The sequence below is a fragment of the Branchiostoma floridae genome, chromosome 8 (genome assembly GCF_000003815.2).
Source record: "Branchiostoma floridae strain S238N-H82 chromosome 8, Bfl_VNyyK, whole genome shotgun sequence".
NCBI classification, from domain to species: Eukaryota; Metazoa; Chordata; class Leptocardii; order Amphioxiformes; family Branchiostomatidae; genus Branchiostoma; species Branchiostoma floridae.
Window position 1 is genome coordinate 9,832,937 of NC_049986.1, and position 23,610 is coordinate 9,856,546.

Genomic DNA, 23,610 nt, shown 5'->3' on the forward strand with positions numbered 1-23,610 from the left:
ACATGAGACACTATTATGACTCTAGTTGACATGCACGTAATGCAGGATGAAAAGAGGGCAGGGTGAGTAATTTTAGAGTTCAAGTGCACCAGACACGGTAATGACAGGTCAGGGAGTGCCTGTTTCTTACATTACATGCACCCGCGCGGCTACATCAGAAGAGTGGTCTGGACCAATGGAAACAATTTACTTCACAAATTGTAAAATTTACCAGGGTTTTTACCTCTCAAGAGAGAATAAGAAGATTCTCATTATAATCTTAAGAAAATGCAGGTTTGATCACATGTAGAAAATGGAAACAGAACTTACTGGCCATATGGCAAAATGAACATGAATGTATGAGGCAAGATGCTCTATTTCAAGCAAAATTTGAAAGTAACATCTACAACAAAATCTACGTTACACTAAAGACATGTATGACCGCTATAAAACCAAATGGTAAAACCAAATTTTTTAGAATCGGCCATGGCTAAACAGTCCTATTTAACATTGACAGTCTCTGCCACATACATGTAGACTACATCTATGGGCTGACTCTTTTGTTGCAAACTTCTTCAAAATTTCTTCTTCTCTGTGGATGATCAGTTCTGGTCCAATGATTTTTTTATTTTAGTCTGATTTTTCCACATAAGAAAGACCTTTTTTTACCAGTACACCCTAGTACATACAAAACTGACACTCCTTAGTGCTAGTAGTAAGAATGTCAAACTGACCAAACAATGTACCCAATAAAGGGATATTAGAGAGCAGCATACATTCAGGGCTCGAAATGATTTTTCTGCATACCTACACTGGTGCAGGTAACATTGAAAATTACCTGCACCAGAGAAATATTACCTGCACCACTCTGAATTTATGAAGTATGGATCATACTAAAATAGTTCAGGAACAATGGCTATTTTTTCTTCTATACTTCATAGGTGGTAACAGTCAATGCAGCTAATAACAATCCACAGTCATACACCTTCATTTTATGACATTTATGTATAAAACCGAGTACATGGACCAGTGCAGGTTAGGTGCAGGTAGACACCATAAATACCTGCGCATGCACAGCTCCAATTTTACCTGCACTAACCTGCATATGCAGGCAGTATTTCGAGCCCGGACTTTATTTTATATCATCAGTGAATAAATGAATAAATAAAAGAGAGGATGAATGAATATTACATTTTAGTTCATAATTGAACGCTTTGACTTTGACATATGACATTGAGAGTCGTTACAAAACGACCAAAATCGATGCAGCGCTGCGTTAACTAAGGGTATGGCACTCGGACTGATCTCCTTGATCACTTCAGGTCTGTAACATGACGTTAAAACATCCTTGTCACTCCTTTGACCTCTGCACAAGGAGCACACAGAGCTCCAAACAGCTCCCACCTCTAATCATGTCTTCAGGGAAGGATCTCTGTTTAGCATCTAAATTGCTCCTGTCTGGCTGGGTATTCTCACAGCTAGGAAGACCAATTAACCCCCGAATTTCGTACCTTTGCTCGCAAGACGATTGGAAAGGAAAGTCGAGAAACGATTACGCGGAACGAAGGAAAGTCGTGTCGCCTAATTGCATGGTGAGGAGTTTTTGGGGCTGAGTGAACGAGTAGTTAATGTTTCGTAATGTTGGAGATTGCTGACTTTTCAGTTAAGGTGTCACCAAGGTCTCATATGAAAGTTTCATATCACTTGAAGTATGCAAAGCAACGTCATGTAGTTGTAACTAGGGGTGGGTAATAATACAGAAAATTAGTTTCAGGTCAGATTCAGGTCCAGAGGTTCAGGTCCAGATCAGAACCTAAACTTGGACATGATTATAGTAGTTCCATATCATATTTTGAAGAGTCAAATTATTAAGCTCACAGTGTATTAAGTTTTGTATTGAAAGTGGCAATACAAAATGAATGTTACAATACAGCAATACCATCCCCCCCCCCCCACCTTGTAGACAAGCGATTCCTCCTAGGACCCCCACTCATTACCCCATAAATGAAGTTGCTGATGATTGCCCTAAATAATTCAGGAACCAACTTCGGCAGCGGAAGCCAACAGGTATCGTCAAGCTCCTACTCTATCTCTGTCAGCAACCATGGAGCTCTGACGATACCATTACTAATTAAAGTCAGCGCGTACTGAATCTTTAAGTTTGAGAGACTCATATCCTTTGGAAGGGTTATGTTTTTTGCAGTGGAAACCTTTGCGGAACACTTCGTCTTAGTCAACGGTAATCTGCGCGACTCCGAGGTTTCTGTCGTGGTTCATGAAATGATAATGTCGCACCGGCTTCCGCCTTATCTATCAGTGCTGAGATCTGGCTGGGAATGTACAATGTTGTGCCATCATTTCTGTGCTTAATGGAAAATACAGGTAGCTCTACTGCCGTTGGATTAGGAATATCTTACCAGCGTGTGCCAAACTTATTGCATTCTGGAATGAACTTATATCGTCATGCATATTTCATGGCAGATGTAGATACAGTTAATGTTTGAGCCTATGCTCATATTGCAATTCTGAAGTCCATAAATTACCTTTGCCAAGTGGAAAGCTACATGACATTGTATGTTTTCGGAAGCGTGTCTGCCTGTCTGTCTGTTTGTTTGTGAACAGCATAATTCGAGGAGGTGTGGATGGATTGTCTTCATAATCAATATGTTAGTAAGTCTGAATATGACCTTGAAATCATTTGATTTTTCGCCTCCTAGTAGCTTGTTATGGTACTGCAGCAGAACTTCCAGTTCTGATATCTCATGTTCTGCACATGCTATATGGCCATGATTGGTAGATACTAGTAGCTCTGGGGGCAGAAAAGGAGTGGTGTAGGTTGGGCCCCCTAGCTATTCCTTTTTCAATTGCAGGGGTTGATGCTGTTTCAGACTTTGAAAGATATTTCAAAGCTCAGGCTTTTAGCCAGGCATGCGTTATTCTTAGAATAACAAGAAAATTTTATGTCCCTGGACGCCCTTACACTGGGGAGAAAATGGTCTGACAAGCATAAAATTCTGATTGACCAGGGATGCTACCAGCTCATCTGTGGTCACAGTCTTCTACTGTGACCTCTGGAACAGTATTTTGCCTCTTGGGATACCTAAGAATGCACTTTTTTTAACTTGAAATCATCAAAACTCTGCACCATGGAAGGTGGATGCCCCTGGATCCCCCTACAATAGTCACTTACCGCGACTCACCAATAAGTTTGGACTCCCTATTATAAAATCCTAGCTAAAAGCCTGCATCTGATCCAATGAAAGTTCCTTGTTCAAAGTTGTGGCATGCTTTCTGACTCATCATAAACGTACTGATTGCAATGATTCTGTTTTCATATATGATTACATAATGGACAATGTGCCTACCTGGTCTTGTATCGACATGATGGGGGAGTTTCTGGTTGTGTTGAGATGGATAACGTTGTAACCGTTACGCTGACACAAGTCGTACGCTAGACCAACGAATGACGTACTCGCCGTCTTTGGCACTCTGTTGTATATGACGATTTGGTCGTTGGACTTGGCGAGATCGTCGTCACTCCTCCTGAACTGGGGGACTTGGAGGGAATGTAGCTGCATTGTGGCCAGGACATGTTCTGTGTGGGGACACAAAAAGGTACAGGATTTTAATAATTGATCATTAAAATAAAAACTAAGGCAAATACAACATTTACAAGCAAACACATGACATGATTGACATGTTAACTTTCCGTGATCTATTCTAACTAAATACTGCCCTGATAATTGTGGGGCCGAGTAGCACACTGCACAGTGGTATTGTGTTCGCCTCGTGAACGAGAGGTCGCAGGATCGAATCCGCCTGCCGTGCTAGCGATCTTGTGCCCTTGGGAAAGGCACTTTACACGACTTTCCTCACTTTACTCAAGTGAAAATGAGTCGTCCCTCGGATAGGATGTTAAATGGAGGTCCCGTGTCTGGGGAGAGCCACACCCCGGCACGTTAAAGAACCCGCCACATGTGCGATGGTGCGGTGTAAGTGGTTCAAACCTACAGTACCTTGGCCGCACCTGGGGCAATTACTGTCGTATTGAGGTCACCTGAGTGGCGCCGAATGGCAGCTCGCTCCAGACCCTTGCGATTTAGCCCTGCCTATTGTAAGCTCCTCGCAATTCAGCCCCTGGCTGCAAAGAGTGAGTAGTCGGCCAACCCAATAACCAATAACAATAATAATTCTGAGTTAAGAACATTCATGTCCTATTGTTTATAGTGACCAGCCCCTTGAGCTCTGTCCTGCCACTTGCTACATAACACCACCAGGTGTCCGCTACACCAACAGTAACTATGGTGACAGCCATCTGGGTAAGGTCATTGACCTTACATGTTTGAAACAAAACGATATGAAGTTTGCACTGAAGGATCTTTACAAAGCTAGAAGACAAGTCCACATAATTATGTGCAACAGATGAAAAACAAAAGCCCAGGCTCAAAACCAGAGAGTGTATTGACAAGAGCAGTAAAGCCACACTGTATCAAGTAAGTAATTTACCACAAGTCCTTTTGACTTTAAGAATTTTTTTTAGTTAAGTTACTGCTATTTTGTAATTTACTAGACTAAGTACTCAAGGAAGATAGATCTTATAATGCCAATCTGTCAAAATTTATAAGATTCTATACAACCAAATAATTCAGTGTTAACTTAAGCTTAAATAGTCATGGCAAAAATATTGCAGGACAATGTATACTCTCTGTCCTCTGGCAGTTTACATTGTTTGCCGAATGTAATCCAAAAGCATCATAAAGCACCTCTTTAATCAGAAAAATTACTGTTACTGTAGTTTCTTTTCTAAACAAGTTGCCTGGAGAGTTTCCTCATACAATAATGGCCATAAATATGCCTCAAATGGCAGCAATTGCCAAAAATGCGTCATTAGTGAACAAAATGCGCAATCTATCAGATATTAGAGACACCTTTTTACCTTATCTGGGTAAGGCAGGCCTCAACCCTGGTGAGCAACAAGTATCGGGAAAGGGCAGCATCTTTTGTTGCCCTATTCAAGCATTGTTAATCGCACACTACGTTACAGAGAAGATGATCTGAGTCTGTTCAGTCACAAATGTTAACTATCAAATACGGCACTGTAGCCAATCCTTTACCAACACATGCACAGAATCTTCATCTATCATACTGTACATTTGTTAAGACTCCAGGAACTCCTGTGTTTGTCAATCGGATTACTCGCAGCTTCAAGATGTAATGCTCAAGTGTGAAGAAGTCTCAAGAGAGAAGATCAAGAAGGTTGAAGAAAGAGCCTTGTCACCATGATAAATGTGGACTCAGGCTATGGTGTACATGTAGGCGTGTCATAATTGATAGGGTATTTGGCTCAGACCCTAGCATAGAATCTGTATCTATGTTATAACCACCGTTCGGCATAACACACCAGCTTCGCAGGCACGTGGCTGCAGCTGGTTATATTATACTGAACAACCCGTCACACCTAACTTTTGCACATCTACCTGCAAGTGTTCTGTAAAACTACCCAGAGAAGTCTGGGATTTGAGTTTCCTGACGTACATCCTGTTGATGTTATGCCCTTGGGAAAGGCACTTACATGCTTTCCTGATCACTTCAAACTCAAAATTTCAACCTCAAACTTTATTTCTCAATCCACTTTGCAGTCCAGGGGCTGAATTGCAATTGATTTTTTCAACACTCGTCATAACCCTTGAATAATTCAAGATTAAAGCAGCATAAAAGTTAAAACAATGTTGGAATGAAAGACATCTTATGTCGGTTTGTTTAGCTAAAAAAATTATTAATTGTAGAAAAGGCTTGACAAAGATTCTCCATTATAAAACAAATGCTTTACAATTCATTCCTGTGAAAATGAGTACCAAGCTTAGGTTCTTTATTTTTCTTCTTCTTTTTTCAATCTTAATTTCATCCATATTCATTTACTGAGCATTAGACCAGAAGCACTTTTGCTTATGTACGTCTTTTGCTCGACTAATATAATAAGGGTTGGGCCTTCCCTGGGATATGACGTTAAATGGAGATCTGGTGTTTTATTTGCGGGGTCACAATCAAAGAACCCACCACAGACATATTGGAAAAAGGAGGACTCCATCCCACTGTGAGTGGATCAAATAAATCTGTCCAAATACGTGCCTTGTAATAAAAACCTGGTGTGTGCTGAGACGCAGTTTACTGGGTATACACTAAAACATTAACAAAAAACTTCATTTTGTTTTTTTTCAAAACACTGGGAAGAGGGTTGCTGTAAAATATGCCCATAGGAGCACATCCTGCAAGAAATGAAATATTCAGATTGTATGATGACCACTACGGTCAGTATACTGACCATGCGCCTGCCAAGCTGCAGGTGGCCAAAGTATTACCCTGTGACTTGTCTGACCATACTTTTACTTTGAAATTCATAAATGCACTATATTTGCAGCAAATATTCTAAAAAACCTACTTTCTCCTTTCCCACTAAATAGGTAACCTTGCTCTCTTGCATTGCCCTCATAGTCACACTTTTTTTTTTCTTGGAAAAAGATTGATAATAATTTTCCTTAATAATCATTAACATCCACAGACTAGGAGAAATAATCAATGAAAACAGAAGTGCTTGAACTCTTTTTCAATTGAAGTTCTGGCAGTGTTGGCCTCACACCATCCATAAGACTGTGGGATGCTTTCCTGTGCACTGCCTGAAGAAATGTAGTCCATCATTCGCACTCAGCTTGTCAAGTAAATGCGATGTGAAAATGCTGCCGCGATAAACGTCCGCGGGAGACCATCTCACTATCCGATTCCTAACCAGAGACACTGTCGTAAAATAAATCAGCTCTAAATTTACTCGAGGCTTATTGCGGCTTTCAGAAACTCTGCAAAACGTGTGATACAGACTGTAAATATGCCGCTGTGCGGCGGTAAAATACCTGACGATTGATAAAAATGGAAGCGGCTAAGGGAATGGAAGTATAAGTACTGAAAATCCATTGTTTCTTATCCGTAGGTCGTGAAAGGTGGTGTTGAACACTGTCATATGGATAAACATAGCGCTTATTTGAGACGGCATACGCTTCGATATCCATAGGTGGCAATCTATCATTTATGATGTCTAAACTCACAGTGCAATGCCTTTTCCAGTATATGTTATAAGATAATAATAAACTTACAGTCATATTTGTATTTCATGCAGTTCAGAGCAAAATTGCAAAGAAAATTTCAGGTTATTGTAACTGTACAAATGTATACAGTGTACATGTACACTTAATACATTTCTACATCTGTATCTGTATAGTAGACCTTCAATTTCACAAACAATCAAAGAAATCTAGCGACTCATATTTGAATCCCCATTACTGATTTCTAAAACACATCCATTCATCAAGATGTTGTGTTGGGACTACTTTCAACAGTTGGGAGTTTTGAAAATCAGAAAAATTAGACAATTTTTTCATTTTCAAGTATTCTCTGCTCTCATATGTCTTGTTTCTGTTTGATGAATCAAACAACAGGAACACTGTCTTTACGTCAGTTAGTCTAGTGGCATAGCTGGAAAAATTAGGCAAACTTTGCAGGTTTGTCTGATGCATGATCTAAGCAAATTTAGATGTATGGAGCTATAGCTATAGGCATCTGAATTTCTGCCCAGGAGCACTTTGGTAGCATTTTAAAGTTACATCCCCCGGACATGGAATATTAATTTTGGTCATTTTCTTATTAGGAAGGGGCAGTGTTGCGAGCCAAACATTGCCTTTTTTCTTTAATATTTACCGGCTGGATAGAGCTACTCACCACAACCATCCAAATATTGCATTTTTTTCAATATTCAGCTTTAATAGAAGTTACGAGTCCTGAAAAGAATACTTTGGGGGTACTTTTCTGAAAAGAAATATATCATTTACTTTCTGAAATCTTATACATACATGTATAGACCGTTAATGACAGTTTGCTACTGGTAAATTCATGAGACACTGTCCCCGAGCAGTCACAAGAGTCGGGAAGTCTGCATCACAACCACCCGAGGTGAGACGTAAAAAGACGGGGCGCGCCCCTTTCCTGTAAAGATTCCCTGTCGTTCCACGGGGAATTTCACATCCTTGCCGCGACTACAATCTGTCACGAGTGATCGTCCCACCGTGTACAAAGAATTCCTCGCGGGCGCTAGACTCCCGCGGTATGGAAAATCCATTCCTGGCACTTTCTGTAGGGGAAAATCTGACTACTACGGTGGGCAGAGTGCTAACAGCATTTGGAGCAGCTCCAACACAGTAGGTGTCAGGTGTAGTTTAGAAGAACTTTTCCAATCCCTTCTTGACAATTGGCAGCCAAGAAGATAAGAAGATGAGCTACTTAACGAGTGAAAGTTTATCTTTATCTGATCGAGGTGTAACCTATTTTTTTTTGTTTTTAAAAGTCTTAGGCTTCTAGGGATATCAAGTTGATAGGCGGTGGTTTCAAAATGCAATATTTTGAAAATATTGCGTTTAGATATAACAACGAATAAAGGTTACTCCAATATTTGAAAATATTGCAGTTTGATATAACAACAGATATACATCATATAGGTGAACTAGCATTACATTACTAGAATTATTGTAAGGGCACATAAAGTAGAGTTGATATGGCACATGCACATGTAGATATGTTGTATTGATGGCCTAGATATTCTCAGCTAGATGTTGCATCACCTGGGAAAGGTACACGACTTTCCTCACTCCACCCAGATGTAGATGGATAAATGAGTAAGCTTGGAGGGTAACAGGCGGTGGAATGTGAGGGATGGACTCCGCCTTCCAATACTGTGCCCTTAGACACATTCTACTAACCCACTGTCCCTACAGCGTCATGAAGGCTACCTGACCTGTACCTTTATTGGGTGGTTACAAAATAGTAAGTTCAAGGCTCTTGTTTGGTTAGGAGCAAATTTTCAGTGTCCCAATTGGAAATGCATAATTTTATGCATAATGCTAGTTCAACCAAAAAGAGCTCTGTCCTTGGTGCTGACTGTGTCATCCACTAGAGTTGCTACAACTGTATACATGCTGGTCATTGCTGACGCTATCTATATCCATTGTTTTAAAAATAAGACATAATAGAGATAAGTCAGATAACCGTTATCAAGTCGATGGCTGGTGGTTTCAAATTACAATATATTGAAAATATTGCAGCTTGAAACCACCGTCCGTCTACTTGATATGTCTAACAGTTATCTTTTTAGTGTCTTAAAAACAACAGATATAGGTTTAACCCAACAGATAAAGGTGAACTAGCATTAGCAATGACCAGCATGACACTAAAGTTGTAGCAACTCTAGTGGATGGCACAGTCAGCACCAAGGGCGGGGCTGCTTTTCTGGTGCTTGGTGCTTGCTATCAAGTGATGGATAATGGATAAATTGTTTTAGAACTGTCAAAAATCAAACTAAACTGAGTGTAAGAAACATTCTCAAGTTGTTTCTTTGAAACGTACCCCCAGAAAAAAGGAAGGTACAGTAGACGAAATAAAGTAAAGTATCAAAATGCACATCTAAACAAATGACTGGTATTGTATGTACCTTCTTGATCAAAACATTGCATATACTACTCACATAATACATTTTGCATCTCCTACGGATGTAAATACAGGCCTTTGTGTAACAGATAAAGATTGATGACATCTCACAATGCTTCGACCGATTTCTACCAAACTTTATTATATTTTCCACCTCTTTGGCTAAGCAGCATCCTCGATATATTTGACAGGTGCTATGTCTAGATATCAGAAGATACGATGCAAGGATCTAGCTTTATTGCCACCTGAATAACCCAAGGCAAATGCATAGACAAACAAAGCTGTTTTTTAAGTCCTTCTGGTAGGCAACCCTGACAGTTCATTATTCATCCGTAGTTAGTCAGGGAGAATTCCGTTAGCGGCTTGCTTGTGCAAACTGATTTGAAGCTGGATGGAGAAATACAATTGATATCAAGAATGTTTTGAAGCAACTTGAGTCATCTTTGGTTGATTTACATAATCAAATACCTCCTGTTCCAGTAAACAACCTGTGTCATAGCAGGATCTATCTACCAATCGAGGGAGACAGAGAGAGATGAAAGAGAGAGAGAGAGAGAGAGAGATTTGAGACTGTGTTACAGAAATATCAACCTTATTTTCCATACTTTTTCAATAATTAAAACTGAAAAAAGTATATGACAACATAATTTTGCTAGATCGTATCTGTGTTTAAAAATATCTATTTTTCTAAAACATATATAATACTCTTTAAAACAACACCCTATTTTATGATCATACTTTTGAGATAAACAGCTGACTATACTTAAACTTAAAGAATGTCCAAAAAGAAAGTACCCCAAAATCTGTTAGAAATTACTATAATTTAATTACAAACTATATGTTTCCATTGTTCCCTGATGATTAGCATTGTGTAATACATGTATAAACTTATCGTTTTAAAGCTTATTTATTGCCCTTAAAAACACTGCCTTTGAAAAATGCAGCTGTTGAAGATAAAATGACTTTTTCAATAACTTCTGTATGTGATTTATATTCATGGCTATTGCCGACAGATATACAATGTATCAGATATCCACCCCTTTGGACTTATAACATTGACGGACAAGAAAACTGCCATTTCAAGTATGACTGCTAGTCCGGTGGAGGCAAAAGGACGGTCTTGAGGAGTGTTTGAAAAGTCCCAATCTTAAGACCTTAAGGCAACAATAAGAGGAAGAAAGGAGACTACTACATACTATAGGACTTTCCCGGCCAAAATGACATGCATATCCATCATTCTACACGCATGTACTATGTACTAATAATGGTGTATTAAGATAACTTTTTAACTTTAAGATAACTTTAAGAGTTTTTTTTTATATTCGTTCTCTCTGGTGAAGATTGCAAATTGCACCACAGTGACTGTATATTCATGTATAATATAAGCATTATCTCGACACAGATTTGTCCTTTTTGGTAGTAGTGATTGCCAGTTTCCACACAAATTGCTTGGGCTTTAAAATCATTGCTATCTTTGATTTTAGCTCCACTTGCCAGTATATGTATGCCTGGCCAAAGTAGACATTCTTAACTCGCGACAAAATCAACAGCCAAATTGTTGAGGTATACGTTTAGGTCTGACCATTACCTCTAAGTCTTTTATTATACCTAGACTAGGGCTGGGTATCGGTACAACGTACTGGTACAAAACCGGTTTATCTTATTGGACCGGTCCAGAAAAACCGGACCTGAAAAAATTAGGTGGACCGGATGTTCGACCGATTAGAAAATTAACAGATTATTTTATCAGGCATTCACACGTTTTGGCGCTTGCAGGTGGAAGAAAATAACAAGAGTGAAGTAGTGTAGAGTTTATAGTAATTTCTACCAAGTTTTAAAGCCAATTGTACAGGTGAAGTTAGCATTGTAGGATTTTAAAACGCCAGTGTAAGTCTAATACTCCACCAAACAGATTTCTTTGTAGTGAAATGGACCAGTGGTACGAGTCATACTGCATCAGGTCCAGGTTCAGGTCCGGACCTGGACCTGATCCTTTGGACCTGAACCGGACCTGGACCTGAATTTTCTGTACCGGTACCCAGCCCTAACCTAGACTGTGATAACCTAGATCCATTGCTTTGAAAAAATGGGGTATTTGGGGCTATCAAGTTGACAAACCGACAGGTACATGTAGTACCTAATGCTACATTTAAGTTAAGTTATACCCGGTTCATATTTACGTGTGATATCAGTGTTCCGACTGGCCTGTATTTTACAGTACAGCCCGGGGCTCCGTGGTTCGATTCAAATGATTCAAACTGGCTTGAATGCGCTGCTGTCAAAAATACAAACAACTGTTTCATTCCATCTGTTTCACTACTCCAGTTCTTTTGTTCGAATTGACAAAGTTGTTGGCGCAATGTGCAGTTTTCTCAGGTTGGCATGATATACAAGAATAAAATACAACACAGGGTTTTGTGTATCACCCTTGGTTCCGGCCCTCCTTCGGGCGATCCTACCCACGGTTAAGCCGTACCTCGGGCGTTACAGAATACACCGTGTTGAATTCTATATGGTAGCCCTCATTGTAAATGCATGCCAAAGGCCCTCACTAGGATCTGTATGCCAATCGATCCCCTATCCAATCCACCAGCCAAAATTACCCTTTTAAGATCCTATCTCCAATCATCTGTCAGATTCCGACCTAAATCCCTCCTAATCATCTGGCAGGAAAAGTTCTGTCCTCTCTGTTTTAGCTAAAGGGATGATTAAGTTGGATGGAGATGCGGACTGGCATGCCTGTCGTGTGTTAGTAGCCCTGGAGATTATTCCCAATGATATACCAAATTCCAAACAATCTCTCTTTATGTCAATCATTGGTCTAATATGGCAATACATTATTCTGTCCATGTTTAACGGAAAAATTGCATCACAGGCAACATAGAACTTGTAATAATCATCTCTATGAAAAGAAAACTTGTAATAGAAATATTAAATGACATATACAAAATATCTCTTCAATCTAAACAACTCTTTTATCAGTAAACACCAAATTTCAATTTGTGGTCATTGGTGCAAATTAATAAAAGGCTATTTTCAACTACTATGCCTCAATTTTTTTAGATATGCACCTCATTCCTAGGCAAGGACACAAACTTATTGATCACCCGTTGAACAAAATTGTCCTTTGTTTGAACTCCGGCGATTTTTTTCATACATCCCATCATATATGTACAGTATTTTGACTGCCGATACTTTAATTACTCATAACTTAAGATAAAATATACACTATAAATGGCCCTAACAGAAACAGATCCCCATAGCTATAATGATACCCATATCCACCTTTCCGTAACAAATCCGGAATAATCTGTTCAATTGTCGATGACACCCAACGTCAGTACGGCTCAAAATCAGCCTGCCCAAAGTTTGACAAGGGAACGAATGATTGCCAATGCCCCGTATAAATCATACGCACCACGCGCCGCGTCGTGCTGTTTTTCAGAATTGCTTTAATTCGGCGTCATGCGAGAAGGCAATCTCATCACCGCGGGACAAATTGGTTTTATTGCCGTGCACATCGCGGATTTGTGGGCACGATTCTGCGATCCGACGTGCACGCAGAAGTTGTGGCTGAATTTAATTTCCAGTGCAGATTTCATATTCAATTTCTCTCAGGATCAGTTTATCAACTTTATGGAAAGGGTAACGCAGTTCACTCAGCGTTTATGTATCTGTGGCTCATTTTATACTCAATCCCTCGTCTTTATGTTATCTGTACAAGTTCTTTATGCGAGTTCTTCAGGAATAAGAATCGAGCAATTTAAGTCATTGAAGTTAAAGCAGCATTTGCAATCCTTGACCTCATAAGTTATCATATGATATTGACTTCATTGAAACTGTGTGCATGCATACATAAATACAATCAAGCACATGTGCTGTCAAAACACTAGTATCTTGTATATCTTTATCAACCATTTATTTTATATATAATCGTAGTTGCCCTTACTATTGCATACAATCATAAAAAGATGGATACAAGTTTTGTATTATGTCATAGTTACACACAAAAATCAAAACTAATCATACATTGCATGTCAACAATAAACCTTTTATTACCTTTTCAAATTGAGATTTCTGAAAAGCTCATAAGTATCCAATTACATATGGTATTACTGTGTAATATCCAAGAAAATTACCAATCATACATCACAAATGAATCCATATAATGTGTATATGCCTTATAGATTGCCTGAAAGTAAAGCTTCAGCTTTTATTAGAAACGGAAATTCGTATAATACTTTAGGTTTCACTTGATACTTTAATAGATACAGTAGTAAACATACCACATGTATCCTTTTAATCTTTCAAGAACTCTGAATTTTCACAAACTTATAGGAAAACAAATGATGCAATTATAACAATGCCAACTAAATAAAAAGTATACCAGGAATACTTGAAATCTTTTATTCTCTTTGAATGCCATGGTATAGTATCTTCATCTGGAATTTTTCACAAGAATTTCAGTGACTTGCCAAAGAACAACAGTGATATAACTAAGGAATAGATAATTTGCATTTCCTTCAATACAACTTGCAAGATAACGGACAACAATGTACCTCAAAAATTCTGAAGCCATCATTGAAAAAGACAGCAATATTTCAGAAAGATTTTAAAGTCACACAGTAAATTTTTCACTCCCTCAAGACAGTAAAAATCTACTGCCAGTTAGTACATACTGCACAGCTCAAACTCTAACATAAACTATAAGATAAAGTATGATTCAAAGCAAGATAACAACATTGGTGCCCAAAAAATCTCCTGTTCTGGCCAATAAAAAGTTGTGTGCATCCAAAAAGTAACATATGACAAGTTTGTTGCCACTCCTATTTCAACCAGGCTAATAGATTATACATACAGAACCATCATTAAAGGTTACGGAAGTAGCTTCAGTCATAAATTTCCTCCAAAATGGCCGCAATCCACAACAACTCCTAATGGAATTTTTTTTTCCTTTACGATGTGATTGAGGCTGCGGTATTAGCGGAGAAAGGTCTCGCAATCTGGGACGAATTATACAAATTTAGCTCGGGGAGATGGAGTAATGTACGCCAACAACGCTTCTATCTGGATGCTAATTTGTCGCGCGTGAGGCATTCGGGGGGTAACGTTATTACCAAGCAAGCTTTCCGCGTTATCTGCCGCGTCGAACTTTGCTTATAAATCTCGTTACTAAAGCGGGGTAATCGAGAGGCCGTCGACAATTGTAGCCATTTGCCAGAATACAAATTGACAACTAATGCACAGGGTACTAGTAGGAGCCCTTACCAAGTGAAAGTAGCACTTTCTAATTACATGTACAAGTGAAAGATGCATTTGGAAACAGACCTACATGTATTCTCAAAACAGAGTAGTATTTTACCACAACTTACATAAATGAGAGTGATACAGCAAGGGTGATACTAGTAGAACAGAGAGGGGGGATTTTACAAATGGAAAACATAACTCAGTTACAGAAATAAAACTCTGTAGCCCTTTATATTACTGCATGCTCAATGAAAATAAGGGTTTTTCTCTCTTGTTGCACACTCATATAGCAAACTGTACACATGAACATAGTCTATGTCTATCCCATATTCAATTATTCAATGTACACTACAGTCAAACCTGTACAAGAGACCATCACTACATAAGGACCACATGGCCCTTGTGAAACTCTTTTTGGCAGTCTCTCAGATAATTTTCCCATTGACACAAGCACCTGAATCTATAGTGACCAACTCAACATGATTTAGTTGGCTTCTCAGGTCATTTTACAGTATGGATTTATTTACATACACAACACACTACACATGAACAGAATAAAAAAGAAATATAGGTCTTTTGTATATACTACATGTATTACTGAAAGACACACTTGGTAATTATTGGTAACCCCGTCCTTGGTGCTGAATGTGTCATCAGCGAGGAGGAAAAAGGCTCTAAGACCTCAAAATGTGTATTACATTGTACATGATAAGTCTGTCCTTGGTGCTGAATGTGCCATCAGCTAGCCTAGATAAGGGTCCAATTTTTTGTCTGAAAAAATCTGAGAAGCAACAAATAAATTTGGTGTGGCCTTACTAGACTGACTGACAGTAGTGTAGTAGTAGTAGTAGTAGTAGTAGTAGTAGTAGTAGTAGTAGTAGGCCTTACTACGTAAAAGCAACAGGCATCAGTAATTCCAACAGGTGTGTATTATACCATGACATACCATGTGGGGCGAAACATGCACCAGGGACCAACGCCTTACAAGCAACTCAGATTGAAACTACAGCGCGGATAAATTAATTGCCCGATAGAAGAATGTACCAATGGCCGAGGGACCCGACGCGCTTCGCCGTCACTCAATCGCGGTCACACAATGCTGTGAGCGCAATCAATGCTCGGTGATGCTATCATGATCATTGTTATATTGATGCAACGGACACAAAGGAGGATTGGACAAATCGATTGAGGTATTTTCAGCTCCATCCCATTGTAATGTACCAGGCAAAGGAGGACACTGATGCAGTACATTTTCTTCCAATGGGGACAGCAGGTTGAAAATCAGTCGGTGAAATCAACAGAATTTATGTGAGGTAACCAGGCTTTTAGGCTGGACGCACTTTTCTTAGAATAACAAGAAATTGGATGCACTGGACACCCTTACACTGGGGAGCAGATCCTCTGACAAGCATGAAATTCTGATTGACCAGGGATGCCACTAGGTCATTTGTGGTCACAGCCTTTTACTGTATCCTGTCTGGCAGTAATTTTGTCCCTCAGAAAACCTTAGAATGCAATGCACCAATTAACTTTAAATTCTCAAAAACTCTGCACCATGGAAGCTGGATGCCCCCGGACTCCCCTACAATAGTTTTGTAGCAAAAAGGTAAAGGACACTGCATATAATTACTAAGTAGGCAAATATATCCACGAATGCATAGGAACCAATACTGTAATGACATGCTAGACCCAATATGTTGACTTACTGAGTTATTCATACCTATAGATATCCATGTATGTCTGTTTAGTTATACTGTAAGTAGTTGTTATAGACCTTACGAAAGTCTTTGTGTACTTTTGTGGTGTCAATAAAGATTTCCTATAAGGGACAACAAGCTGAGAACTGAACAATTAGTGAGGGTGTGGATGAACTAAAGAGAAGTTAGATTGGACAAATTGGATATTGGAGCAAAATTAAGGGGTTAGGCTACGTGGACACAAAAAAAAGAAGAGATGGATTTGATTCCTTGCTGGACATTGTCTCTTAGACAGTAATTTACTTTTCTCACTGTCTACCCAGGTGTCAAATTATGGGTTGGGGAGGTAAAAGGCAGTGGAAGGAGAGGGATGGGCTCCGCCTCCCAATACCGTGCACTAGACACACAGTGGATGACAACCCACTGCCTCTACAGCCTTTAAAAGACGATGGGACCTTTACCGCAAGTTCCATCACTATCAGTCTAAACCTTATCTTATCGAGAGAGTCCATCTTCTTTGTCATCCAGCTGAAGTTAACAACCCCATAAGAGAACAGATGAATCTATCCGTGGCACCTTACAGCCGTACTTCCATCTCGTATCTGGACAAAGCTCTACTCAGGCAATAGCTAAGAGGGCGTAAATATTCGCTCCACTTTTTTTCTGCGGGTCATTGATTCTCCCTCTCCTGAATTGTTCGTGTTCAGCAGAGTCCGCACCTATCGCGCCATCTCGCCCATAATTCTACCCGCTAAGACATTGATATTTCTCCCCTTTACGAGACAGCTGGGACCGTAAAACGGGCGTTGATTGCAACGCATTGCTGGGGCGGGCAATACGTGGTTCGGGGGTACGGACTCTGGGTCTTTTGCATGCCCGCATGGAAATTTCTCCGGGGCAAATCTGTCAAGTGGGTAGTTAGCATGCATGGGGGTATCCAACAGAGCACCCATTATATCGGCCAGGGGGGTAGAGCGAATCAGGTCAGCGAATCGTGCCGTGTTCATTCTTGTATGGACGCTAAGTCCGCTGTCTTAGGATCAATGCGAACTGCTGACTTTGAACAAGAGAGAACTGAGAGGTACGAGTCTGGCTCGAGCACTTCTCAAGATGATAATTTTCCCATTATTCTCGATCATTTCCTCTCAGGTAGATCCCGCGGGATGGGATTTCCTCCAAGTCGTTCTGTCGGTGGCCCGCGGCAACAGATTCTAAGGGCGGCGGCACAATTTTCCGCCCTATCCGGTGAAACTCCCATCGTGTAATCCATCTACCAGCAAGGCAACGGAATGATAAGCTCACCAAAAAGACAGCTCTCTCTCAAACTGGGAACGACCTCACAGGCCGATTTGGTAACCTTTTGCAAAGTCTACTGCCAGTTTGAGTTGCAAAGCTACTGTACTTAACAGTCAGTAGGGAATCACACTTTTCCCTTTTATCTACATCTTGCACTTTCAGGTGGGCTCACTTGTTGCTCATATTACTCTTCCTTGCACTTAGCGAGATACACCATGGTTAACGCCCTGGTGATGCGATCATCTCACTCGAAGGACTTCCCAATGACACACTTCTTTTGCGGGGAAAAAAATGCTCATATCAACCCTGCCATTTTGAAGAAATCCCTGCTAAGACCTTCCCGGCAACTGACATGAGTCAGGTTTCCTATATCTGAGGGAAAATCTTTCCGAGAAGGCTTTAACTCTGAAACAGATAATTTACGAAGCAATATCCTCCTTTCCTAAGTGGGTTCCTGCACAGATTCTTCTACTTGGGTAATTTGCAGACAGCCGGAGGCATGCATTTTGGCAGTGAATTTGTTTCGGATGAAAAACAGAGGGAATGGCACAAAAATTGCTCTGGCTCGTCATAAAAACACACCTAATGGTTTTGAAGATTACACCAGTAATTTAGAAAGAAGGAAACTACAAATCATGAAAGCCATGTTATGGGTACCGTTTGAAAATAAGAAAAACATCATATGCTAGAAGAACATTGAGAGTGATAAAATGTACATATAGGGCTCAAAATGTCAAGCTACATGTCCATGAAAATGTGCAACTATTTCTCTAGTGTACCGAACAGAAGTCATAAGCTGGATATGATATTGAAAACTTTCACTTTCTTCAGATGTTTCAGGTAGCATTCACTACCCTTTGTCACAAGCTTTTAGCTTGGATTTTACTTTAGGGAGTCCAAATTTATTGGTGAGTTGCGGTAAGTGACTATGGTAGGTGGGTCCGGGGCCATCCACCTTCCATTGCATGTGCAGAGTTTTTGATGATTTTAACTTAATTTAAGTTAAAATAGCGCATTCTTTGGTAACATCTATTATCATAATACCGGTACGTTTACGACGATTTCTCTAGCCATACTGATTTGACAAATTGTCAACGCATCATTTTCTCCAGTTACATGTTGCTGTTATAGGTTACCCTTGCCACTTCTTCTGTGTAACTTTTCTGCCACTCTTGTCCTGCTAAAAGCGTAATATTGTAATTGTAACACGCCGCGGAATTACACGGCGAACGGGCGCGTGGTTGGGAGGGGGTACAAAATACCGGTAGGAAGAAACACGGTACAATTAACTGCCGCTATGTACATTTATACATCCTCTGATGTTCCTTCCTTTTCTGTCAGTAAATGCATAAAACATAAACCTGCATGAGCATACAAAATGTCATGAGAAAACGGACGTATACTGTCAAGAATTTTCATTTAACTTCTGTTCGTCACAACCGCTATGACGTAACACTTCACTGCTAGCGTAGATATAAAAATGGCGGGAAAATGGCTGCGTACGTTCAATTTTGCCCATTCAGTCGTAGATCCGGGCTATTATGCAACGGTTCTTCACACTTTTACATGAGTTGTAGGTCACCAACAGAAATTCAAGATTGTTGTTGAATCATGTTCATCTTGTGCCGTGAGCATGTGTAATTATGATCTATATAAATTTGGCAATGAATGTGACAGTGTGTTCGTCCCACGACGAGCTGCCTACCCCGAAATTTAAAAAGAAGTATACTGAAAACTTTTGGCCTCGTTGTCTTCGAATGCATTGTTATCGATGCTTTGTAAATGGTGTATTGGACACCTAGATGTCTGAAGTGTGCACAGCTCAGAAATAACAATTGTTGCATGTGTAGATCTATTTAAGTTCCAGTATTTTTAATCTACCGGTATAAGTCTTACTACCGGTATTATGCCAATGCATGTTATCCTAAGAGGCAAAAATACTGTTACAGATGTCACAGTAGAAAACTGTGACCACAAATAACCTGGTGGCATCCCTGGTCAATCAGAATTTCATGCTTGCCAGAGGATCTACTCCCCAGTGTAAGGGCGTCCAGTGCGTCAAATTTCTTGGTATTCTAAGAAAAGTGCGTCCAGATGACGCATTGACATTAACTTTGACGTGTGCCTGGCTAAAAGCCTACTTTGTCAGCAGTGACACTGAGCAACATTTGCTAAAGAGTTGTGGTTTTTAACCAAATTTGACTATAAGCCTCAACCTTGTCTTGACTTTACATCGTATGTTAGTTTTGTTTCCTATTGGACAGTCTAAAATTTGTCCACACCTAATATGCTATTCAACAGAACTGCTCAGTGTCACTGCCAAAAGGTAGTGGAACAAATGTTATCAGACATTTCCAAAACCATATGTACCCAGTTGCTTGAGTAACAGCTGCTTTTGGCACATCTTATAATGAGCACCTGGACGTATCATTCCAGTATTTATACTGTAATCTACAATGTATTTCTTTATGAATAAAAATATGCAAGCCTTAAATTGGTTGGAGTGTGTTCTTTTCTTCTTTGTTTCGCATACCCAGTAAACCACCGTATGTCGTAACACATCAGGTCTGTACTGAACAGTAAAAGCTGCATATCTGGACAGATTTATTTGATCCACTCACGTCTGGAAGGACCCTGACTAAGTGTGGCGGGTTCTTTAACGTGCTTGAGGTGTGGCTCTCCTCAAACGTGGGACCTTCATTTTACGTCCTATCCGAGGGACAGCCCTAACCGAAGCTGGGTACTCATTTTCACCTGAGTGAAGTGATGAAAGTTGTGTAAAGTGCCTTTCCCAGGGGCACGAGATCTGTGGTACTTCAACGGAGGCACATCAACGGATTTGAACCCAGATCCTCTGGGTTAAGAATCAATGACCCTGCTAGCAGATTGTGCCACATGGCCCTTTTTCAGTTTTTGTAGGTTATGAGCGAAGAACTAATTTAGTAATTAGGGGGATAGTGTAAAAGGGGGTCTTGGCCCTTTCACTGTGAGATTTTGAAATAAATGTAGAGTAGACTGGAGTAGGTCTTAAGGGAGGGGCTCCTCAGAGAGAGTGAAAATGCCCTGCCATGAAAGAGAGAGAATAAAACATGGGCATGATAAGGGTACCTGTGAGGGGACTTACTGTAACTCTGTTAACATTACATATAATTCAAAGGACATTTTGGTCAGTTTGGAGTGGCATGTCATCATTTTTCCTAATATTTGATTAGACATTTTTCAACTAATAGATAGATTGGTTTATTGGTTCAGTCGGTGAACATTAAAATACATCGCAGCTACTTCTAAACAACTTAGAAGATGCTGAATTGTGCATTTTAGACACTTTACTTCACACATATGTAAAATCAAGCTTAATAGAAATCTTATTATTGGAATAAAGCAAAAAGAAACAAAAACAACTTGTCATACAAAGTATAAATGAAGACTAGCAGTGGATTAAGAGACATGGGACATGTTTTCAGATACATGTATCTAAAAGGTAAGGGAAGTATGGGATGAGGCTGTATGATGGCAAAGTACCACTACGCTAGTTGGAAATTAGCATAGCAGTGTACAAAATACTTTTCTGAGCCAGGTTGCACAGTGTGCAACCTGCGGCTAAAACTAGGTTGCACAACCTACAATTTACTAATTTCTGAAAAAAAAGGTACAATACATACATAAATACATCACCTTTTACTATCATACCCCTGTATTACTTATAAGCATGTTTGTTTCAAGTAAATTGAAACTCAAAATGCTCAAAATCTATGTTGTGCCCTGTGCAACCTGAGTTCAGAAGTAAGTTGCATGAAGCAAAATGTGGTTGCAATGTGCAAGTGTGCAAGTGGTATTTTGTACGCTGCATAGTGGTCCTTATTTTGGCGTAGTGGTTGCAAATTATAGCGTAGTGGCCCATTACAGTGTTACACCAAAATGCACTAGCTAGAGCCCTGCCTGGCAGCCTTGCCTGTTGACAAGTAGTGTTTTGGCAGAGTGATACTGAGGGTGATAAGGACCTGTCCACATGTGTCAATGCTGTCACTGAGACATATACCATATGGTCCTGTTACATGTATTAGTAGTCATTAGCTAGATACAGTACTCAAGGCAGAAAATGCTCCTGCCTACCAGTACTAACAGGTTTCTAGCTAGTGCATTTTAGTATAGTGGGCCACTACGCTTTAATTTGTGACCACTACGCTAAAATAAGGGCTGCTACGCTCATTTCTAACTAGTGTAGTGTTGCTTAATAATGCTATCAATCTCCTGATTGGTCGCTTAGCTACCATGCCATTGCTGCTACACTAAAAATTTAGTAAAACGAAATCCTGGCCAGAACCCTGACTACCCGCTGCTAGATTTGGGTTCACAACTTTAAAGAAAAAATTTGTACAACAAAAATACTCTAGTAACATCTACTCGCATAATTCTGCCATAATACTGTGGCCACATTTGAATAAAATAGAGACCTTCTCAAGATTGTCTTGAACCACCTAAATATCTTAATCTAATATGACCTACGGATTACTGATGCTGCATTTCTTTACACCTAACGCTAGTTCACCTTTATCCGTGGGGTGACCTTTATCCGTTGTCTTTAAAAACACCACCTTTAGGAGTATTAAGTCTGTGGACATGTACAGTGGTTTCAAATTTGCAGTATTTTCAAAATGTTCCGATTTTAAACCACCGTCTGTCGACTTCATATCCCTAAATGCGAATATAGGTTACCCTCAGATAAAGGTGAACCAGCGTTACATCTCTTTAAATCACGTTAGTTTAAATTCATGTATTTCTCATGTGGCAGTATTATGGCATTTGGTAGAATTATGAGAGTTGATACTGATACTACATTGTAGCTGCTAAATTAAAAGTAAAAAAAAAGAGGTTAGATTATTTTTTTAAGACGAAAATTCAAAAAAATGTTCATTTACAATGTGTTCATTAAGTTAAAATGGTACCAGTGAGTATCTGGTAGGTATTAAAAATGAATACTAAAATACAACTTTCACAAAGTTTCAGTAGAAATGAAAAAGGTTTAAAAAAACAGTAAGTTACTATTTTTGAATGTATACAGCACTATACTTCTCCACATAGTTTTCTATACTGTAAATGCAGAAATGTTTGCGGTGGATTAATTTTCGCGGTTTTCGCGGTGACCACTTCACCGGGAATTTAAAACCACCGCGAACATTTTTCTATAATGATATTAGATTGCAGTCTATGGTGTTACCGCGAACTTAAATCCACCGCGAAAAGTCCTTTTTCCCGCTACCGCGAAATTAAATCCCCGCGAACTTAAAAACATTTACAGTATTTCATAACTTGCTACAGCACTATACTACTCCACATAGTTTTCTATATTTCATAACTTGCTAAAAATGTGTTCAAAATGTTCAGTGACCTGTAATATAGTCATAATGGCTCATATAATATGGCATTTGGCTGGTATTATAAAACAAATACCAAGCGCCAAGGGTCAGCCACAGTCTTACATCAAAATATATGGCGACCTCTTTTTTTTACGACGGTCGTACAATTCACTGGCTTCTTCCGTAATGGAATATAGATTGAGGTGCTTTGGAGAAGGAAGAAGAACCTTATGCAAGCTTTATGAGCAATATAAAGTTGGAATACACAGTTATGCTATAAAGACTGTATGTTTTATGAAAGAAACATCACAAAATGTTCAGGGATAAAACTGCGTTAATCATGCATACTTTATGGCTTGTCATCTGTGGTATTTGGAAATATGGAAGGGGTCATTTCAAATCATCTGTGTCACTGGATTTGGGTTGTAAAAAAGAGACAACTTTGGAAATTTTGATTCACTGCTATTAAAGAAAGTCTAATAAATAATGAAATATGTGGATGTAGTGTT

General features: G+C 39.5%; 1 protein-coding gene across 3 annotated transcripts in view; it reads right to left on the bottom strand.

The window, feature by feature from the left end:
- LOC118421643 (heparan sulfate 2-O-sulfotransferase 1-like) overlaps window positions 1-23,610 on the bottom strand; it is an 85,623-nt gene that overhangs the window by 54,307 nt on the left and 7,706 nt on the right. For all 3 annotated transcript variants that reach the window (XM_035829054.1, XM_035829053.1, XM_035829055.1), the window contains exon 2: window positions 3,345-3,574. In XM_035829054.1, coding sequence (XP_035684947.1) covers window positions 3,345-3,574 — 230 coding nt within the window. The remainder of the gene's footprint in view (window positions 1-3,344; window positions 3,575-23,610) is intronic.